General features: G+C 60.5%; 2 protein-coding genes across 4 annotated transcripts in view; one reads left to right on the top strand and one right to left on the bottom strand.

Annotated features, from left to right (window-relative positions):
- SLC4A2 (solute carrier family 4 member 2) overlaps positions 1–3,784 on the top strand; it is a 39,828-nt gene extending 36,044 nt beyond the window's left edge. For both annotated transcript variants that reach the window (XM_063121544.1, XM_063121551.1), the window contains 5 exons: positions 528–694; positions 889–1,142; positions 1,637–1,806; positions 3,203–3,376; positions 3,496–3,784. In XM_063121544.1, the coding sequence (XP_062977614.1) occupies positions 528–694; positions 889–1,142; positions 1,637–1,806; positions 3,203–3,376; positions 3,496–3,576 (846 nt within the window). In that variant the 3' untranslated portion in view covers positions 3,577–3,784. The remainder of the gene's footprint in view (positions 1–527; positions 695–888; positions 1,143–1,636; positions 1,807–3,202; positions 3,377–3,495) is intronic.
- Positions 3,785–3,879: 95 nt separating this feature from the next.
- On the bottom strand, positions 3,880–11,533 carry FASTK (Fas activated serine/threonine kinase). 2 transcript variants are annotated; one of them, XM_063121577.1, is made up of 10 exons: positions 11,363–11,533; positions 8,931–9,477; positions 8,126–8,587; positions 7,839–7,987; positions 7,064–7,280; positions 6,810–6,969; positions 6,153–6,244; positions 5,468–5,891; positions 4,644–4,758; positions 3,880–4,479 (listed from the first exon to the last, which is right to left on the bottom strand). In XM_063121577.1, exons 2-10 carry the CDS (start codon positions 9,439–9,441, stop codon positions 4,393–4,395), a joined length of 2,217 nt encoding a protein of 738 aa, XP_062977647.1. In that variant the 5' UTR covers positions 9,442–9,477; positions 11,363–11,533; the 3' UTR covers positions 3,880–4,392. The 2 variants fall into 2 exon arrangements, with proteins under 2 accessions (XP_062977647.1, XP_062977653.1); XM_063121583.1 differs by having other exon boundaries at positions 9,162–9,477; positions 11,363–11,532.
- Between the last annotated feature and the right edge of the window lie 4,081 nt (positions 11,534–15,614).

Below are 15,614 nucleotides of genomic sequence, written 5' to 3'. Positions count from 1 at the left end.
GCCCGGCCGGAAGGTGCTTTGAGAGAATGGGTGCGCCGTTCTGAAGCCGCCCGCCCCAGCATCCTGGCTTCACTTTGGCTGGGCACCCACCCAGCCGAAGTGAAGCCAGGGTGGGGTGGGGGTGAGCGTGGCTTCATTTTGGCTGAGTGGGCGCCCAGCTGAAGCGAAGACAGGACGCTGGGGTAGGTGGGGTGTGTGGCTTCACTTTGGCTGAGTGGGCGCCCAGCCAAAGCGAAGCCAGGACACTGAGGCGGGCGGGCGGCTTCAGAATGGTGTGCCTGGAAGCCGCCCTCTCAGAGCCACTGTGGGAGAGCAGCTTCCGGGTGCGGCGTTCGGCGCCCCCCTTACCTTAGCGCTCTAGGCGGCTGCCTGAGTGGCCTCTATGGTAGCACCGGCCCTGGGTGGGGTGGGGGTGGGGGTGGGGGTCTGGCTCACTCGAAGGCTGCTGCCTGCCTGCGTGTGGCTGTCCTCCTTCACGCCCCTCCTTTCCTTCTCCCCTGCTGCTCATCCGCCCCCCCCCCCCACAGAAGCTCTCGGTGCCCCACGGCTTCTCTGTCACAGACCCCAAGAAGCGGGGCTGGGTGATCAACCCGCTGGGCGACCGCCACGACTTCCCGGTGTGGATGATGGCGTCCAGCGCGCTCCCAGCTCTCCTGGTGTTCATTCTGATCTTCATGGAGACCCAAATCACTACGTAAGGAACGCAGGGGTGGGGGGTGGTCTCTTCTGCTGGGTCGGTGGTGGAGGGCCGGAGTAATCGGGTGGGCGGAGAGCCTGGAGGCCAGGCTGCCCCCCGCCCAGAGCCATCGGCTTGGGAGGAGGACCAAGGGAAAGGGGCCCCGATCCCCGAGTGAGTGCCTGCCTGCTCCGCCCCCCCTTCCTCCGCAGGCTGATCATCAGCAAAAAGGAGCGGCAGCTGCGCAAGGGCTCCGGCTTCCACCTGGACCTGCTGCTCATCGTGGCCATGGGCGGCTTCTGCGCGCTCTTCGGGCTGCCCTGGCTGGCGGCCGCCACCGTGCGCTCCGTCACTCACGCCAACGCCCTCACCGTCATGAGCAAGGCTGTGGCGCCGGGGGACAAGCCCAAGATCCAGGAGGTGAAGGAGCAGCGGGTCACCGGGCTGCTGGTGGCCGTCCTGGTGGGTGAGTCCCCGACCCTGCGCTGTCTGCACCCCCAACCCCCACGTGCCCCATCTCCCCAGCCCAGCCCAAAGGGGCACCCCCCTTCCCCACCAGACCGGGTGCCCTGGCTGTGGTACGACTGAGCTTTTTGCCCTGCGCCTCAAATCCCTGCCTCCCCACCAAGTATGAAAACTCAGAAGGACCCACCTGCCCCCACCCCCACCCCCCTGAGCTGCCTTTCCAGGTCCACCGTCAGCCACAGTGAGACGATCACCTGCCCCTCCCCACACCACCACCACCCTTGGTGTCCAGCCTTAGCCCCAGGGAGAGGGCCCTGGAAGAGCAGGAGTCAGAAGTGCCTGTGAGGCCATCTAGTCCACCCCCCGCATCACGCAGGAATCGAGCAAGGGGTCTGGCCCCTCTGCCCCTTGCTGGGTGGGAGGAGGGAGGCTGGGTCCTGCAAACACCTGTCTTCGGTGTGATGCTTCTGAGCCGCCCCCGCTGCCCCCCCCCAGGCCTTTCCATTGTGATCGGAGACCTTCTGCGCAAGATCCCACTGGCCGTCCTGTTTGGGATCTTCCTCTACATGGGAGTCACCTCGCTGAACGGGATCCAGTTCTACGAGCGCCTCCACCTGCTGCTCATGCCCCCCAAGCACCACCCGGACATGACCTACGTCAAAAAGGTCAGAGGCCGGCCGGCGGAGGGAGGGAGGGGGAGCCGGGGTCTTCCGCAGCGTGTGCTGTTGGTGGGGGCGGGGGGCGCTGGGCTGTGGCGGCACCGGCGCCACCCTGAGCCTGGAGCACGGGGCCCTTTCCCAGCAGGACGCCCCTCGACGGGCCGTTTCCACGCCGGCAGCAGCCGGCACACTGCACCCTTCTGCGCCAGCGCTCTGGTGCGGAGGCTGCTCAGCTAGAGGCCCACCTGGGACCTTTTCCCTCCCTTGCATTTCCCAGGCTGGCCCAGGAGGAAAGGCAGCCCCAAACCCGGCGGCCAAGTAGGCAGCCCTCCCCCCACCCCACCCCACCCCACCCCAGAGCCCCTGTCCTTGCAGGGAGCCACCCCTTGGGAGGGCGGGGGTCTGGCTCTGCCCCTTGCAGCTGGTCTGCCCCTTTCTGCTCTGGACAGGAAGGTGGCTGGCAGCCCTTTGGGGGAAGCAGTGGTGGTGCTTCCCCCCCCCCCCCCGCAACCAGTCCGTCCCACTGAAGCCAGTGATGCTTGCTTCTGAGTAGACTTGCCTAGCACTGCACTTTTGGTCCCGTCCCCCCCCCCCCCCCCGTTTCCAATCTGCTCATTTCTCTGTGTGGCAAACAGCCCCAGGCCTCTCCTCCTCCTCCTCAAATGCCACACCGCTGGGCATCTTGCGCCCCCGAGGAAGTGCTTCCTTTGGGCTGCCCGGAATCTCCTGCCGGTCCCGTTCGCGTGTTCTAGCCTCGGGAGGAAGACAGCGCTCTCTCCACGGCTTCTGCGCCGCATGGAGGTGTGGCAGCGTTCCCATCGCCAGGTGCCCGCTTTCCACGCACCCTATCCATTCTGAGGCCTTGCACAGGAGACATGAGAGCACTCTTCAAATACTTAAAGGTTGTCACACAGAGGAGGGCCAGGATCTCTTCTCAATCATCTGAGAATGCAGGACACGGAATAACGGGCTCAAGTTACAGGAAGCCAGATTCCGGCTGGACATCAGGAAAAACTTCCTGTTAGAGCAGTACGACAATGGAACCAGTTACCTAGGGAGGTTGTGGGCTCTCCCACACTAGAGGCCTTTAAGAGGCAGCTGGACAACTATCTGTCAGGGATGCTTTAGGGTGGATTCCTGCATTGAGCAGGGGGTTGGACTTGATGGCCTCGTAGGCCTCTTCCAACACTGCTATTCTATGATTCTTTGATTCCAAGTGTGGCTGCATTGTGCACAGGCGGCTCGCATGGGCATGTATAAGGCCGGCCGTGGCACGGGCCACCTCCCCCGGCCCCACCCTGGCTTGCCACGTGTTGTGGCTCACTGGGATAGGCGTGGCTTCCCCTAAGGCAGCCAGCCCCCAGCGGGGAGGGTGCTGACATCTCCCCTTGTGCTTGCACAGGTGCGCACGGTGCGCATGCACCTCTTCACCCTGTTGCAGCTGGGCTGCTTGGCCGTGCTCTGGGCCGTCATGTCGACTGTGGCCTCACTGGCCTTCCCCTTCATCCTCATCCTCACCGTGCCGCTTCGCATGTGCCTGCTCAGCCGCCTCTTCACTGAGCGAGAGATGAAATGCGTAAGTGGGTCTCTGGGGCCGGAGGAGGCCGCTCCCGGCCAAAGACCCTTGCGGGGTGGGGAGGGTGGGGTGCCGTCCGTCCGCCTGCCCACCCCTCAGCACGCCTCTCTGTTCCCCAGCTGGACGCAGCCGAGGCAGAGCCCATCCTGGACGAGAGGGAAGGCGTGGACGAGTACAACGAAATGCCTATGCCCGTGTGAAGGGTGCGGACGAAAGGGCTGCCAGGTGCTGGGGCAGCTCCGCCACCTGGACTGCGCCCACGGCCCACCCACCCTCCGCCTTGCACCCCAGTGCCTTTGGCGTCAGCAGAGGAGAAGCCGACTGGCCTCACGCTGCCGTTCGTGCCCGGCCCTTCCCCAAGGATGGGCGGGCGGGCTGTGGAGAGGCCCCTCCCCAATCCACCCACAGGAGCCACCCACGAGCTCCCGCCTTCACCAGCGCTGTCCCGCGAAGACAGCCCCCCCCCCCGTGGGCACACGCCCCTTCTGAGAAGACTCAGCTGCTCACCGGATGACATGATTTTATTTAAGAGGTTAATTTAACATGTCAATAAATGGCTTTATTACAAATCAGAGTTGGGTGTTTTCTGTCCCTGCCAGGTGCCCTGCTGTGGGGGGCCAAGGAGAGAAGTGGGCAGGGCTGGGCCTCTGTGTGCCCCGGCTGCCCACCTGCTGGCACCGAGCCAGATCAGAGAGGCGGAGGCAGGCTGAAGAAAGACGCCGCTGCGCACTGCTGGGGCTTCCTGGGGGCAGCCGGAGCCAGGAGGATTGGCGCGGAGGCCGGCTGGCCGTGCACAGGGGCAGAGGAAGCCTGCGGGTGGCTAGAAACCCGTTTATTGCAAAGTCTCTTTATCCTTCCTTATCCCAGTTGGGCCCGAACTTGCAGCCCCTACGATGTGGAGAGGGGAGGAAAGGGCTCCGCCGTGCAGAGCTGAGGGTGCCCCTGGGCTCAGCCAGCCAAGCGTTCCTTTTCCCCAGGACATGGTTCACCCTGGTGAGCCAGACCCCCACGCCCGCTCAGAACTGCAGCTCCCTCAGCTTCCGGCACAGGTACTGCTTGGCCTCCTCGACGCCGCTCACATTCTCCAGCTCCACGTAGGGCAGCTGTGGGGGCCAAGAAGAGGAGGACACAGAGAGGCCGTGAGGCACCCTCCCCCAGACGGAAACGGCAGCCCCCTTCCTCCCCGGGCACCCCCCACCCCCAGCAAAAAGACGCCCGCCCGTGTGCCGGGAGCCTGCCCTGCGCCGGGGCAGCCCGCCCCGGTTACCTGCACCAGGTGGTAGCCCAGCAGGCGGAGATGCCGGTGGCGCATGGCCCGAGAGCCCACCAGGATGGACGAGTTCTGGCAGTAGTGCCATTTGTCGTTGACGGACAGCACCACCCTGGGATGGGGGGAGAGCAGGAGTCAGCCTTTCTCTTGGAGCAGTCTCCCAAAAACCCCTGCGGCTGCTGTGGGTTGCGTGTGTCCGTGTCCGAGAGTGGGCAGAGCAGCATTCCACAGCTCAAACCCCAGCCCCAGAGGTGCCATGGGCACTTGCCATGCCCACCTCCTGAGGGGCCAAGGCTGGGGCTGTCCTTCCACTGGAATGTCCCAGCCTCTCCTCCTTCCTTTCCCACACGGATTAGGGACTTATGGGGGGGAGACAACTTGTGGGGGGCACCAGCAGCACAAAAATACAGCATATGGGGGGCAGCTTTAGAGCTCAATATCAGCAAGGCACTTCAGCACCCAAGAGACGGAAGTGAGCCGGCACTCTGGGCCTGCTCAGGAGCCCAGCATGTGCAGGACCCAGAGCAAACCGCCCCTGCGATCCCTTCTTGGCCCACAGAGAGGCTCCCTGGAGCTCTTCTTGGGCCTGGAGCCGGTGGGGGGAGCAACGCCCAGGCCTCGGTCCGGTCTTTCCCCGCCTCGGACTGAGTGGCCTGGGGAGGCCAGTGGAGTAACTCCCCCTCCCCCCAGTTGGGTGGACAGAAGGGGGGGGGCTCTTGGCAGTGACCAGTGCAGATCCCCACCCCCTTCCTCAAACCGTTTGCCAAACAGGGCACCTCCCCGCCCTGGTCACAACCCCGGAAAGGCTGGACAGATGATACCTGTGGACGCCCTGGGCCTCCTGTGGCCCGTCGTGGGCTGCTCCCTCCACTCTGGACAGGGGCAGGGAGATCGGGGGGCCTGGAAGGAGCCGGCCCGCCTCCTGGCTGGGGCAGTGGGCGGGGGTCACGTTGCCAGCTGTGCTGCAGCCCCTGCGTGGGGAGCGCTCCGGAGAAGTGGGCCTGCTCAGCGAGAACGTGCTTGTGCTCGGGCTGCCATGGCGGTCTGTGGGGGGCAGCGGGCCCAGGCTCTCCCTCCGGATGGGAACGGCCCCTGGCTCCGGGCTGCAGGGAGGCCCCTTTTGCAGTTCTGAGGGGAAGGTCTGCATGGCGGTGGAGACGCTGGTGGTGGTGATGGCCTCGGAAGAGCCTGGGACACATCCGCGTGGGAACCCAGGGCCCGAAGGGCTGATCCAGAGCAGGAAATCTGCAGAAGAGAAAGGCAACGGGGAGGGGGTCAAAGTAGGCAACCCGTTCTGTGGCCCGAGTCTTCCAGCTTCCCCCCTGCATCACTGGAGACAGAATGCTGGGGCTGAACGCTTGCTCCAATCCAGCAAGGCTAGCGGAGGGGCTGAGCCCTGGCTGCAAACCAGGCCCGCTTAGGAAAGCCGTCCCAGCCCTTCTCAGACCCAGAGTGTCGTGTCCCCCCCGCCAGTGGGTGATGGCAGCCTCAAGGGGCCTCTCTCACCGATGCAATATCCTGGGGGCAGCACCTCATCCTGCCGGAAACACTCTCTGCCCACAAGTTGCCGGAGAGCTTCTCCCACCAGGCCTTTGTAGCTGGGGATGGAAAAGACCGGGGGGGGGGGGGGAGAGATCAGCACAGACTCCCAGCGGGCAGCACACGCGCGTCCCGTGGGCCCAACGTGTCCCCTGCAGCTCGTGGGTCAGGCGTGGCAGAGAGGGGACAGGGGCCACGTCCTGCTTGGCTATTGCACAGAAAGCATCCCCAAGAGATCCGGGGGCAACTGCAACTTGAGTATATTTACTCCCGAAGGTGTTTTTTTTTAATACTGCCGGTCCATCGCGTGGCTCCCCAAGGCGATGTCTATCCACCTAGCTCCTGCTTGGGTTCTCACCCTGCCCTCCGTGGATCGTGTCCCACCGACCCATGGCTCCCCCTCCTCTTTCCAACATCGAGGCAGGGGGCTGCGGATGTCCTTGGACTCCTCTCCCATCACCCCTGGCTGGGGCTGATGGGAGTCAGAGTCCAGCCAGATTAGAGGGCGGGTTCCCCACTCCTGCTCTGAAGGCTTCCCTTTCCCCAAATTCCCCTGGAGGCCCTTGCCTCCCACACCCCCGACCTCCGGCCCTCGCTCGAATGGGGCACGGAGGAGCGCCTGACCTGTACTTGCGGTTGGCCTCATCCGCCGTCAGGGCCCTGTCAAAGACGCGCACGCGGTAGCGGGGGTCAAGGCGGGGGCCCTCGTACTGGGGGAGCTCCAGGGCCACGGCCACGTCCAGCAGCGAGAGGTAGCGGCGGACGATCAGCCCACAAGGGATGCCTGGGAGAGGGTGGAAGGAAGGAAGGGGGTGAACTGGGGCGGGAGGGGCCTCCTCAGCGGCACCCCCCCATCACCACCACCACCAAGCACCTACTGGTGACGTTGCCAAGGAAGGCGGGGGAGAAGACCTGACGCAGGGCGGCCGCAGGGAAGTGCCGCAGCTGGAAGAGGGACATCAGGATGTTGAGGGCGGCCAGGGGCGAGGCGCCGGCCCTCCGCTCCAGCACCGACTCCAGCAGGGGAAAGAGCTCCGGGTGGTTGGGCGGCCGGTAGTTCAGGCGGCTGAAGGGGAAGACCAGCCTCTGGATCACCTGTGGGGCAGGCGCCAGAGTCAGGCCCAGCTGCTGAGCCCCCAGAAGCCTTTCCGCAGCCGCGCCTGGCACCCCTCCTCCTCGCTGAGCCACCCCTCCTCCTCGCTGAGCCTGCTCCATCCCGAGAGCTCCAAGGAGGGAGGGAGGCTTGCAACCCACTGCACGCTTCCCTGGGAGGAGGCCCCTTGTTCTGGGTGGGACGGGCAGTGCAGTGAATCCTGCAGCGAAGGGGGGGCACGCCAGGGCCCCTCAAGAGCGGGCGTTTCCTTGCAAATGCAAAGGGGGCTCAGTGGGAGATCCTCAGAGGCGTGTGCAAACAACAGCCCTCCGCAGGCTCCAGGCCTCCAAGGATGGTCTCAGCCCTTGTTGCTGCAGCTTCAGACCTTGGAGCTACCAGGGCCTCTTCTGACCCTGCAGCTCTTTCAGAGGCTCAGAGCGACGTCCCAATTGCAGCAACGACAAATCAGCTCAGCGAGGCGGCTGGGCTGCCTGGGGGTCTCCCTCCCTCTCTGGAAGGGCTCCCAAAGCCAGCCCTTTCCCGCTCTCTCCCCTGCTCACCTTGCTGTCCAACTGGTCCATCCTTTTGAGCAAGAAGTGGGAGATGCTGTCCAGCAACGGGGGCTCCCGCAGGCGGTGCCGGGCCAGGTACTTGGCTACCAGGGCCATGGTGAGAGGGGGCAGGCCATCTGCTCTGCCGGGGAACCAGTCTGCAGGGAGAGGGCCGGGGCTGAGCTGGCGCCGCACGGAAGACAAGGGCCGGCTGCCCTTCCAACTCGGAGCATAGCTGCTGCAGCGGCCAGGGCCTGGGGCTCAGAGAGGGGCAAAGGGGGCCGCGCTGCACCCACCTGCCATGCTGCGGACAAAGCGCTCCTGGCGGTTCTTGTAGAAGAGGGGGGCGCTGAAGATGGCCTCCAGGGCCTTGTTGCTGGCCTCCTGGCCGCACAGGGCTAGCGTGTCGTCGATCAGTCCCAGCTCATGCTCACGTGCGGCCTCCAGCTGCCCCAGCACGTGGCACACCAGGCGGAGGGCCTGGCGCTTGCTCACGGCCTGCTGCTGGGCGCCTGGCCGGTCCGTGGCGCGCAGGCGGTAGTAGGACAGCAGCAGGAAGAGCGTCTGGGGGCGCCGCTCCTGCCCCAGCTGGCGCTCCAGCCGGCCCAGGCAGTGCTGCACCAGGGGGGTCGGGGCGGCTGGGTGCAGGCGCATGGCGCTGCTGAGCACCACCGAGACGTCCTTCCGGCTGAAGTGGCCCAGTCGCCGCTGGGCCTCCTCTTCCAGGGCCTGCACCAGGGGGCAGTCGCCAGGCAGGCCTGGGGCAGAGCAGGGGTTAGCAGAACCGCCCTGGGCCCAGCCTGCAGCAGGACCCTTTGGAAGCCAGGCAGGCCAAGGGCTGGCCGTGGCCAGAGACTGCTCCCGCCCTCCCCGCGGCCCCTGCCGAAAGCCCACAAGAGAGGAGGGCCCAGGAGATGGACAAGCAGCCCGGCAAAGGCCAGGAGCGCAGCCGGCCAAAGGCTGTCCCGGCAAAGCCGCACTGCTCTGCCTGGGCCCGGCAGAGCCCTCAGCCCAGGGGGCTCCCCCCTTGCCCTCCCCCAGCAGCCCTGCCCAGCCTCTCTGCCTGGCCTTCCCCCAGCCCCACCCCTTTCCAGGGCTCACCCAGTGCAGCAGCGGCTTGGAGGCAGCGGACCAGGGGTGTGTCCTCGAAGGTGGTGCAGCCCCTGGCGACGGCCCGGCTCAGGCCCTGGAAGTCAGGCTGCTCCAGGAGGGGTGCGGGCCGGGGGCTGCCTCCGCCCTGGGGGAGCAAGCGGCCCAGGCAGTGCAAGGCGATGGCATAGTGGCCAGCCGATACCTTGCCCGGGTTCTGCGAGAGCCAGCGCAGCACCTCACCCACGCTCCGGGAGCGTTCCAGCAGCCGCTTCATGGTGAAGAAGGTGTTGTGGGACAGCCGCTCCCTGCTGATGGAGGTCTGGGGGTGGGGGGCCGTCCAGCGCGCCTCCTGCTGAGGGCTCTGCAACGGGGAATCCCTGCTGGGCCCTGGAGGCAGCCGTGGGGCTGGTGGTGGCGTGGTCCTCTCCGTGCAGCAGTGGGCCGGGAGCATCCCAACCCAAGGCTTGCGGGGGCCAGTGCTCCCCTTGCCCAGGGCCCAGAGGCGCAGCAGGCAAAGCATGGCGGAGCATTCGGGGAGCTGTGGGGGCCCGCAGACCTGCAAGAGAGAAGGGGTAGGGTGAGGTCCCAAGGCAGCCTGGCCCAACTTTGCCCCTCCCCAGCAAAGGGGGCCCATTTAGAGAACACAGCTGTGCAGAAGCACATGGAGTGAGCAGCTGCTGCAACCTGACCTGGGCCACACGGCACCATCGAGGATGCATTTGCCTTGAAGGAGCTGCAGCTTACGCTGGCCACCGTTTCGACCCAGAGGGTTGTGCCACACAAACCTAGCCGGCAAGGCTTATTTGAGGGTCAAACAAGCCTTGCATTACCCACTGTCTGTTGAAGGCCGATGCAGGGATTGTTTAATCCTCACATAACTACCAATGGCCACGTTCGCATGAGGCGACAACCCCAAGTCGAGGGAGAGGATGCGCTGCAACTTCTCGAGAGTAAATTAACCCTGCATGGGCTATCCTGTCGTGCGGCCTGGCCCACTGAGTCAGGGCACTGGCCCAGCTATGCTGGCTGGGCCAGAATAGCTCTCTGGAGTGTTTTGGTCACAGAAAGTTCTTCACAAGCCCAGTCTGCAGATCATAGAATCATAGAATAGTACACTTGGAAGGGGCCTACAAGGCCATCGAGTCCAACCCCCTGCTCCATGCAGGAATCCACCCTAAAGCATCCCTGACAGAGGGTTGTCAAGCTGCCTCTTGAAGGCCTCCAGTGTGGGAGAGCCCACCACCTCCCTAGGTAACTGGTTCCATTGTCGTACTGCTCTAACAGCCAGGAAGTTTTTCCTGATCTTGAGCTGGAATCTGGCTTCCTGTAACTTGAGTCCCTTATGCACTCTGTAATGATCCTGGCCCTCCTCTGTGTTGTTAGCATAAGTGACTCCATTTTAAAAAGGAAACTATGAAGCAGCCATTATGTAGCAAGCGAGGCGCCACGTATTCAAGGGTGTCGTCTTGTGTCTGTCTTACCTACCAAAAACAAGAGCCTCTGTCTCCAACACGAAGGTTAGTTTACAGTTGAGCAACGGGGTTGTTTAGCAAAGATTAGGAAGACCGTTATGCCCCAGTGTTACGTTCTGATTGGTTCATGCTGTTCCTAGGCTCTGCCCTTTGCAGGCTACAAATGCTTTACCGAATTCCCTTCTTCTCTGTCTGACTGCTCGCCTTCAAGAGACCAGACCTTGATTAATAATCAATAAAGCGCTTTTGAACCCTCTGTCGCTGAAGTGTGGAGTCGTGCTGCGGGGCTGAGGGGATCCCGTCCCTGGGGCGAAGGACTTGCCTAACAGTGGGACAACCTTCCAAGTCCTTGAAGAGCGCTCTCATGCCTCCCCTCCATCTCCTCTTCTCCAGGCTCAGCAGGCCCAGTTCTTTCAGCGTCTCTCCTCGCAGGTCTTCCTTTCCAGACCCCTGATCTGATCATCCTGGCTGCCCTCCTCTGGACGCGCTCCAGCTCCGCGGGGCTTTGCCAGAGGACTCGCGACCCCCACTCCCCCGCCGCGCGGCCACATGGGCTTCCTCGTCCCCTGGCTTGTCCTCGCCTGCCACATCCGCCAGGGCAGGACGACCTGCAGCCCCCGCGAGGGCGCCTTTCCCCAGCCCTGCCGGCAGGGGGCGCCGCGGACCGGCCCTTCCCTCCCGCTCCGCCAGAGGGCCTCTGCCCTCGAAAGTCACGCAAGGCGCCAGTCCTCAGCGAAGGAGGGGCGGCTCGCGGGGCGGGGCCGCAGGGGAAGTCCCCGGGAGAGTCTGCGCAGCGGCGGCAGCCAAGTGGAGGCGCCTCGGGGCAGGGACGCCTCGCGCGAGCAGCGCCACTCCAGGCAGCCGAGGCGCGCGTGGGGGGGGGTCCATGCCACGCTAACCGTAGCCCCCCCTCTTCCTCTTCCTCTTCCTCCTCCTCCGCCCGAAGCAAGAGGACGCAGACGCCTTTACCTGGCAAACCCCCACCACCACCGCATGTCCGAGGGATGGAGGCCGCTGCACCGGTGCGACTCCGGCCTGCGCGACGGCGCCTGCTTCCCCCCGCTTAGCCTTCCTCCTCCTCCTCCTCCTCCTGCTGGTGCTGCATCGACCTTCTCAGCAGGCCCCGCCCACGCGAGCCTAATTTGCATACGCGAGGGCGGCTCTGCGGAGAGCTCCGCCCCTACCCCCTCCCGCGCGGGGGACGACGGGACGGGCTACTTCCGCCTTCCGGTCTCAGGAGACCTTGCTCATCGCCCCGCCTCCTCTTGCCGGAAGTGGGGGCTGCCCAGCGGCGCCGGCGGAGGGGACTTCCGGCTTCCAGCCGTGCTGGGATTAGGCCGCCGCCTGTCCGTCCCCCCGGGGCGGGGGGAGTAGGACTGTTGGGGGTTTTGTGGGGGGTGTCTTTGGTCTCGTGTGGGGTGTGGGAGGGGCCTTCTTTCAAAGGTGGCGCCTTTGCCCCTGCCCGCTGAGAGCGGACTGCACTGCGGGGCTGGCGTGCGGAGAGCCGCGCTGCCCCCTGGGGCTCCGCCCCTCTCTCTCCTCCTCCCGCTGCCCCCCGCCCCGTTATTGCCGGTTAGAGGCTCTGAATACGGCTGGGGGGCTGGCAGAGCGGCTCACAACGACCTTGCAGTGTAGTCCTTACTCAGGGAGAGGCGCATACAACAACCACCCTGCAGGGTAGGTCAGCGGTGCGCCGCTTTGGCGCCCTGAAGCCTCTCGCCACCCGCCGACGCATCACCCCTCCGCCGTTCCCTGTCACGGGCTTTTCAGAGGGCTCCAGCGGCAACATGCAACACCCCCATATTATCCAACCCCCTCGGTCGCTTCAGATTGCCCAGTGGCCATAGCACACAAAAGAATGCCTCCTCCTCTTCTTCCTCTTCCTCCTCCTCTTCTTCCTCCTCTTCCTCCTCCTCCTCCTCCTCTTCTTCCTCCTCTTCCTCTTCCTCTTCTTCCTCCTCTTCCTCCTCCTCCTCCTCCTCTTCTTCCTCCTCTTCCTCTTCCTCTTCTTCCTCCTCCTCCTCCTCCTCTTCTTCCTCCTCTTCTTCTTCCTCTTCCTCTTCCTCCTCCTCTTCCTCCTCCTCTTCTTCCTCCTCCTCCTCTTCTTCCTCCTCTTCCTCTTCCTCCTCCTCCTCTTCCTCCTCCTCCTCCTCTTCTTCACAGACCAGGGATGGAGGCACAGTGGCCCAGGGAGCCCGACGTGAACCACCATTAACATCTCGCATCAAGAGTGGAGGCTGGACCGGAGCCTGGCTTGGATTTCCATTGAAGCCTTCTGTGGTGTCACCCACATTTCTATTCCCTTCGGTATGCAAGCGCCCATTTTAACTCATCCACAGATTTCCCCTCAGTCGACAAACTTCGGCTTCTACATCTGCCTGTAAGGGCCTCCTTCTACATTCCTAAAACTTCCATGTTTACCAGACCGATGGACATAACTTTTATAAATATAATAGGACTAGGATTTTTTTTTAATGTAGTCAGGAGTTTTAAACTTGAGATGGCAACACTTTGTTTACCACCACAGAGGGAAAAAATTATCCAGTCAGACAGTTGAATCCACTTAACTTCTAACTTGGATATAATATAGCTTTAACAGTTAAACACAGCACTTGACAGGAACTGTGTCTCACAGAACCTTTTACTGAAAAGAGATTCTTTGTAATTCCTGGTCACAGTAACTGACTAGAAATGGCCTTTTAGGCCCCTTCCAACTCTACTATTCTATGATTCTCTTCAGATCCCACAAACATTACCACCTACATCACCTCCTCACCCACAAGGCTTTGACGCGCCCACCTCCCTCAGGCTAAGCACCACCACTTAAATACCTGAGGAAGGGGTAAAAAGAAAAAGTATAACCATTCCCTCATAGCAGAGGGAAAAGGTAAGGAGATTTGGAAAAAGGCTTTTCTGTGAATATAGTGGGCTGGAGGTTTAATATAACGTGTTTATTTATGAACTAATAGATCAGGAGACACAGCCAAACTGACATTTGGTTTTATGGTAGCAAAATAAAGAAAATGTTTATTGTAGTTTACAGTTCTTAGTTCCTTCGAATTCTATTCAACTCCTGCCTATTCTTAATAATACTGGTAGTAACCAATCTATTAATAACAATCTTTAGTCATAGAATCATAGAATAGCAGAGTTGGAAGGGGCCTACAAGGCCATCGAGTCCAACCCTCTGCTCAATGCAGGACAGACATACCTAAGGGAATAGAAATGTGGGTAACGCCACACCTTCCCCCATCCAAAAACATGCTGTAGTTGCAGCTGAGTGGGTCTCACCTGTGTCATGTGCCCCCTTTAGACCACTTCTGGACTTGCAGACAAACGTGGACATTTTAACTTTTCGGATTCCCCCCCCCCCCCTATTTTTTAAATTTTAATTTTTTTTATGACTTCTTTATAAGCTTTTCTGTCTTGAAAAGCTTATGTCTTGAGAAGCTGTCTTGAAAAGCTTCTGTCTTATGTTTAGCCTGGAGAGGAGACATGACAGCACTCTTCAAATACTTAAAAGGTTGTCACACACAGGACAGCCAGTATCTCTTCTCAATCCTCCCAGAGTGCAGGACACGGAATAACGGGCTCAAGTTAAAGGAAGCCAGATTCCGGCTGGACATCAGGAAAAATTGCCTGACTGTTAGAGCAGTACGACAATGGAATCAGTTCCCTAGGGAGGTGGTGGGCTCTCCCACACTAGAGGCCTTCAAGAGGCAGCTGGACAACCATCTGTGAGGGATGCTTTAGGGTGGATTCCTGCATTGAGCAGGGGGTTGGACTCGATGGCCTTGTAGGCCCCTTCCAACTCTGCTATTCTATGATTCTATGAACCATCATCACAGTAGCAAACAAATGCTTTGCATTTTCTAAAGACATTAGAATGTTAGCCTATGCGGCAGGGTTTTGCTATTTGATTGTTTTACTCTGTACAGCACAGTGCAATAATAATAATAATAATAATAATAATAATAATAATAATATCCCCAGGTTTTCCCAGAGCATTTAAAATTAAATTTGTATACAATTTTTTGGAGCAACTTAATGATTCTTGAGCCTCATCTGAGGCAATTAAAAAAGGAACTTTGACATTTAAGATATTATTCTCCTGCTTCATTAAACAATTATAAATAATAGCAATAATTAATAAATTTGCACTATTCATCCTCTGCCTAAGTAAACCTTTCAGGTTAATAATTTGAGCCATTAACTCTTACCTTTTAATCAAAGGATTGGCTGCTTCAAAGAAAACTAAAGGAACCCTTTTACCTAAGGATGATTGATAATTGCTAAAGTCCGGGCAGACCCAAAGACAAATGGACAGTCAGGAGGACTTGGAGGTTAAGTTGAGTGAACATTTTCCCATAGCCTGATATGTTTTTCCTCTGTCAACATAGATGCACAGATTTCCACATGGAATGAGAGGCAGGAGCCTTGGAGGGAAATGAAGGTGCCATCTTGGAATTTGTGATAGCGAGGATTGTGGGAACTGAGTTCATACACAGAAGTATCTTGGCCTTTGGGAACGCTGATTGCAAAAGGGTCAGAGAGAAGTTGAACAGGATCCCATGATGAGAACTTCTGGAGGAAACGAGCATTCAAGAGGGAGGGGGGGTCCTGAAGAGTGAAATACTGAAACCACAATTGCCAACTTTTCCCCTGGAGGACAGTCAGGAAACATCTTGTCACGGTGTCACAGATCTGCCACAAAGGTTGGTGACTCTGTCCTTAAACTGCTCAAAGTGATCACTGAAGTGATTACACACACACGGAAATCAAATCTTCTAGGAGACATAGAAGGTCATTGACAAGATGGGGCAACATCTGGGCTGGTTTGACAGGACGGGAGAGAGGACCAAGCACAGTTATCCTCCAGTTTTGAACGTGGAACTGAGCCTTGGGGCGTGTGTCTCGCATTGCATCCCTCCCCATGTCTCCAGCACGTCATTTTCATTTTCACAGCTCCCATTCGCAACAACAGGCCAGTTCCACACTTCAAAACTTGAGCATAACTTTGCTGAGGGGCTGATCCGGTCCCCTTGGAGGGGAGGTGGTGACTCCCTCCACCCTCTGTCCTGTTTCTTGAGCCACCCCCCCCCCCGGGCGCCCACCCACATGGACACTCACATGCACCAGGGTGGGGGGCTTTGCTTTTCAGTTTATGCAGCAGAGCCACAGGACCATCCGCCATGTAAAAACTGGATTCCAAGAAAGCCGC

Source organism: Elgaria multicarinata, chromosome 1, assembly GCF_023053635.1.
Source record: "Elgaria multicarinata webbii isolate HBS135686 ecotype San Diego chromosome 1, rElgMul1.1.pri, whole genome shotgun sequence".
In the NCBI taxonomy this organism is placed as follows: domain Eukaryota; kingdom Metazoa; phylum Chordata; class Lepidosauria; order Squamata; family Anguidae; genus Elgaria; species Elgaria multicarinata.
The sequence above is the reverse complement of the archived record's forward strand: the minus strand, read 5'-3'. Positions and strand labels throughout refer to the sequence as shown.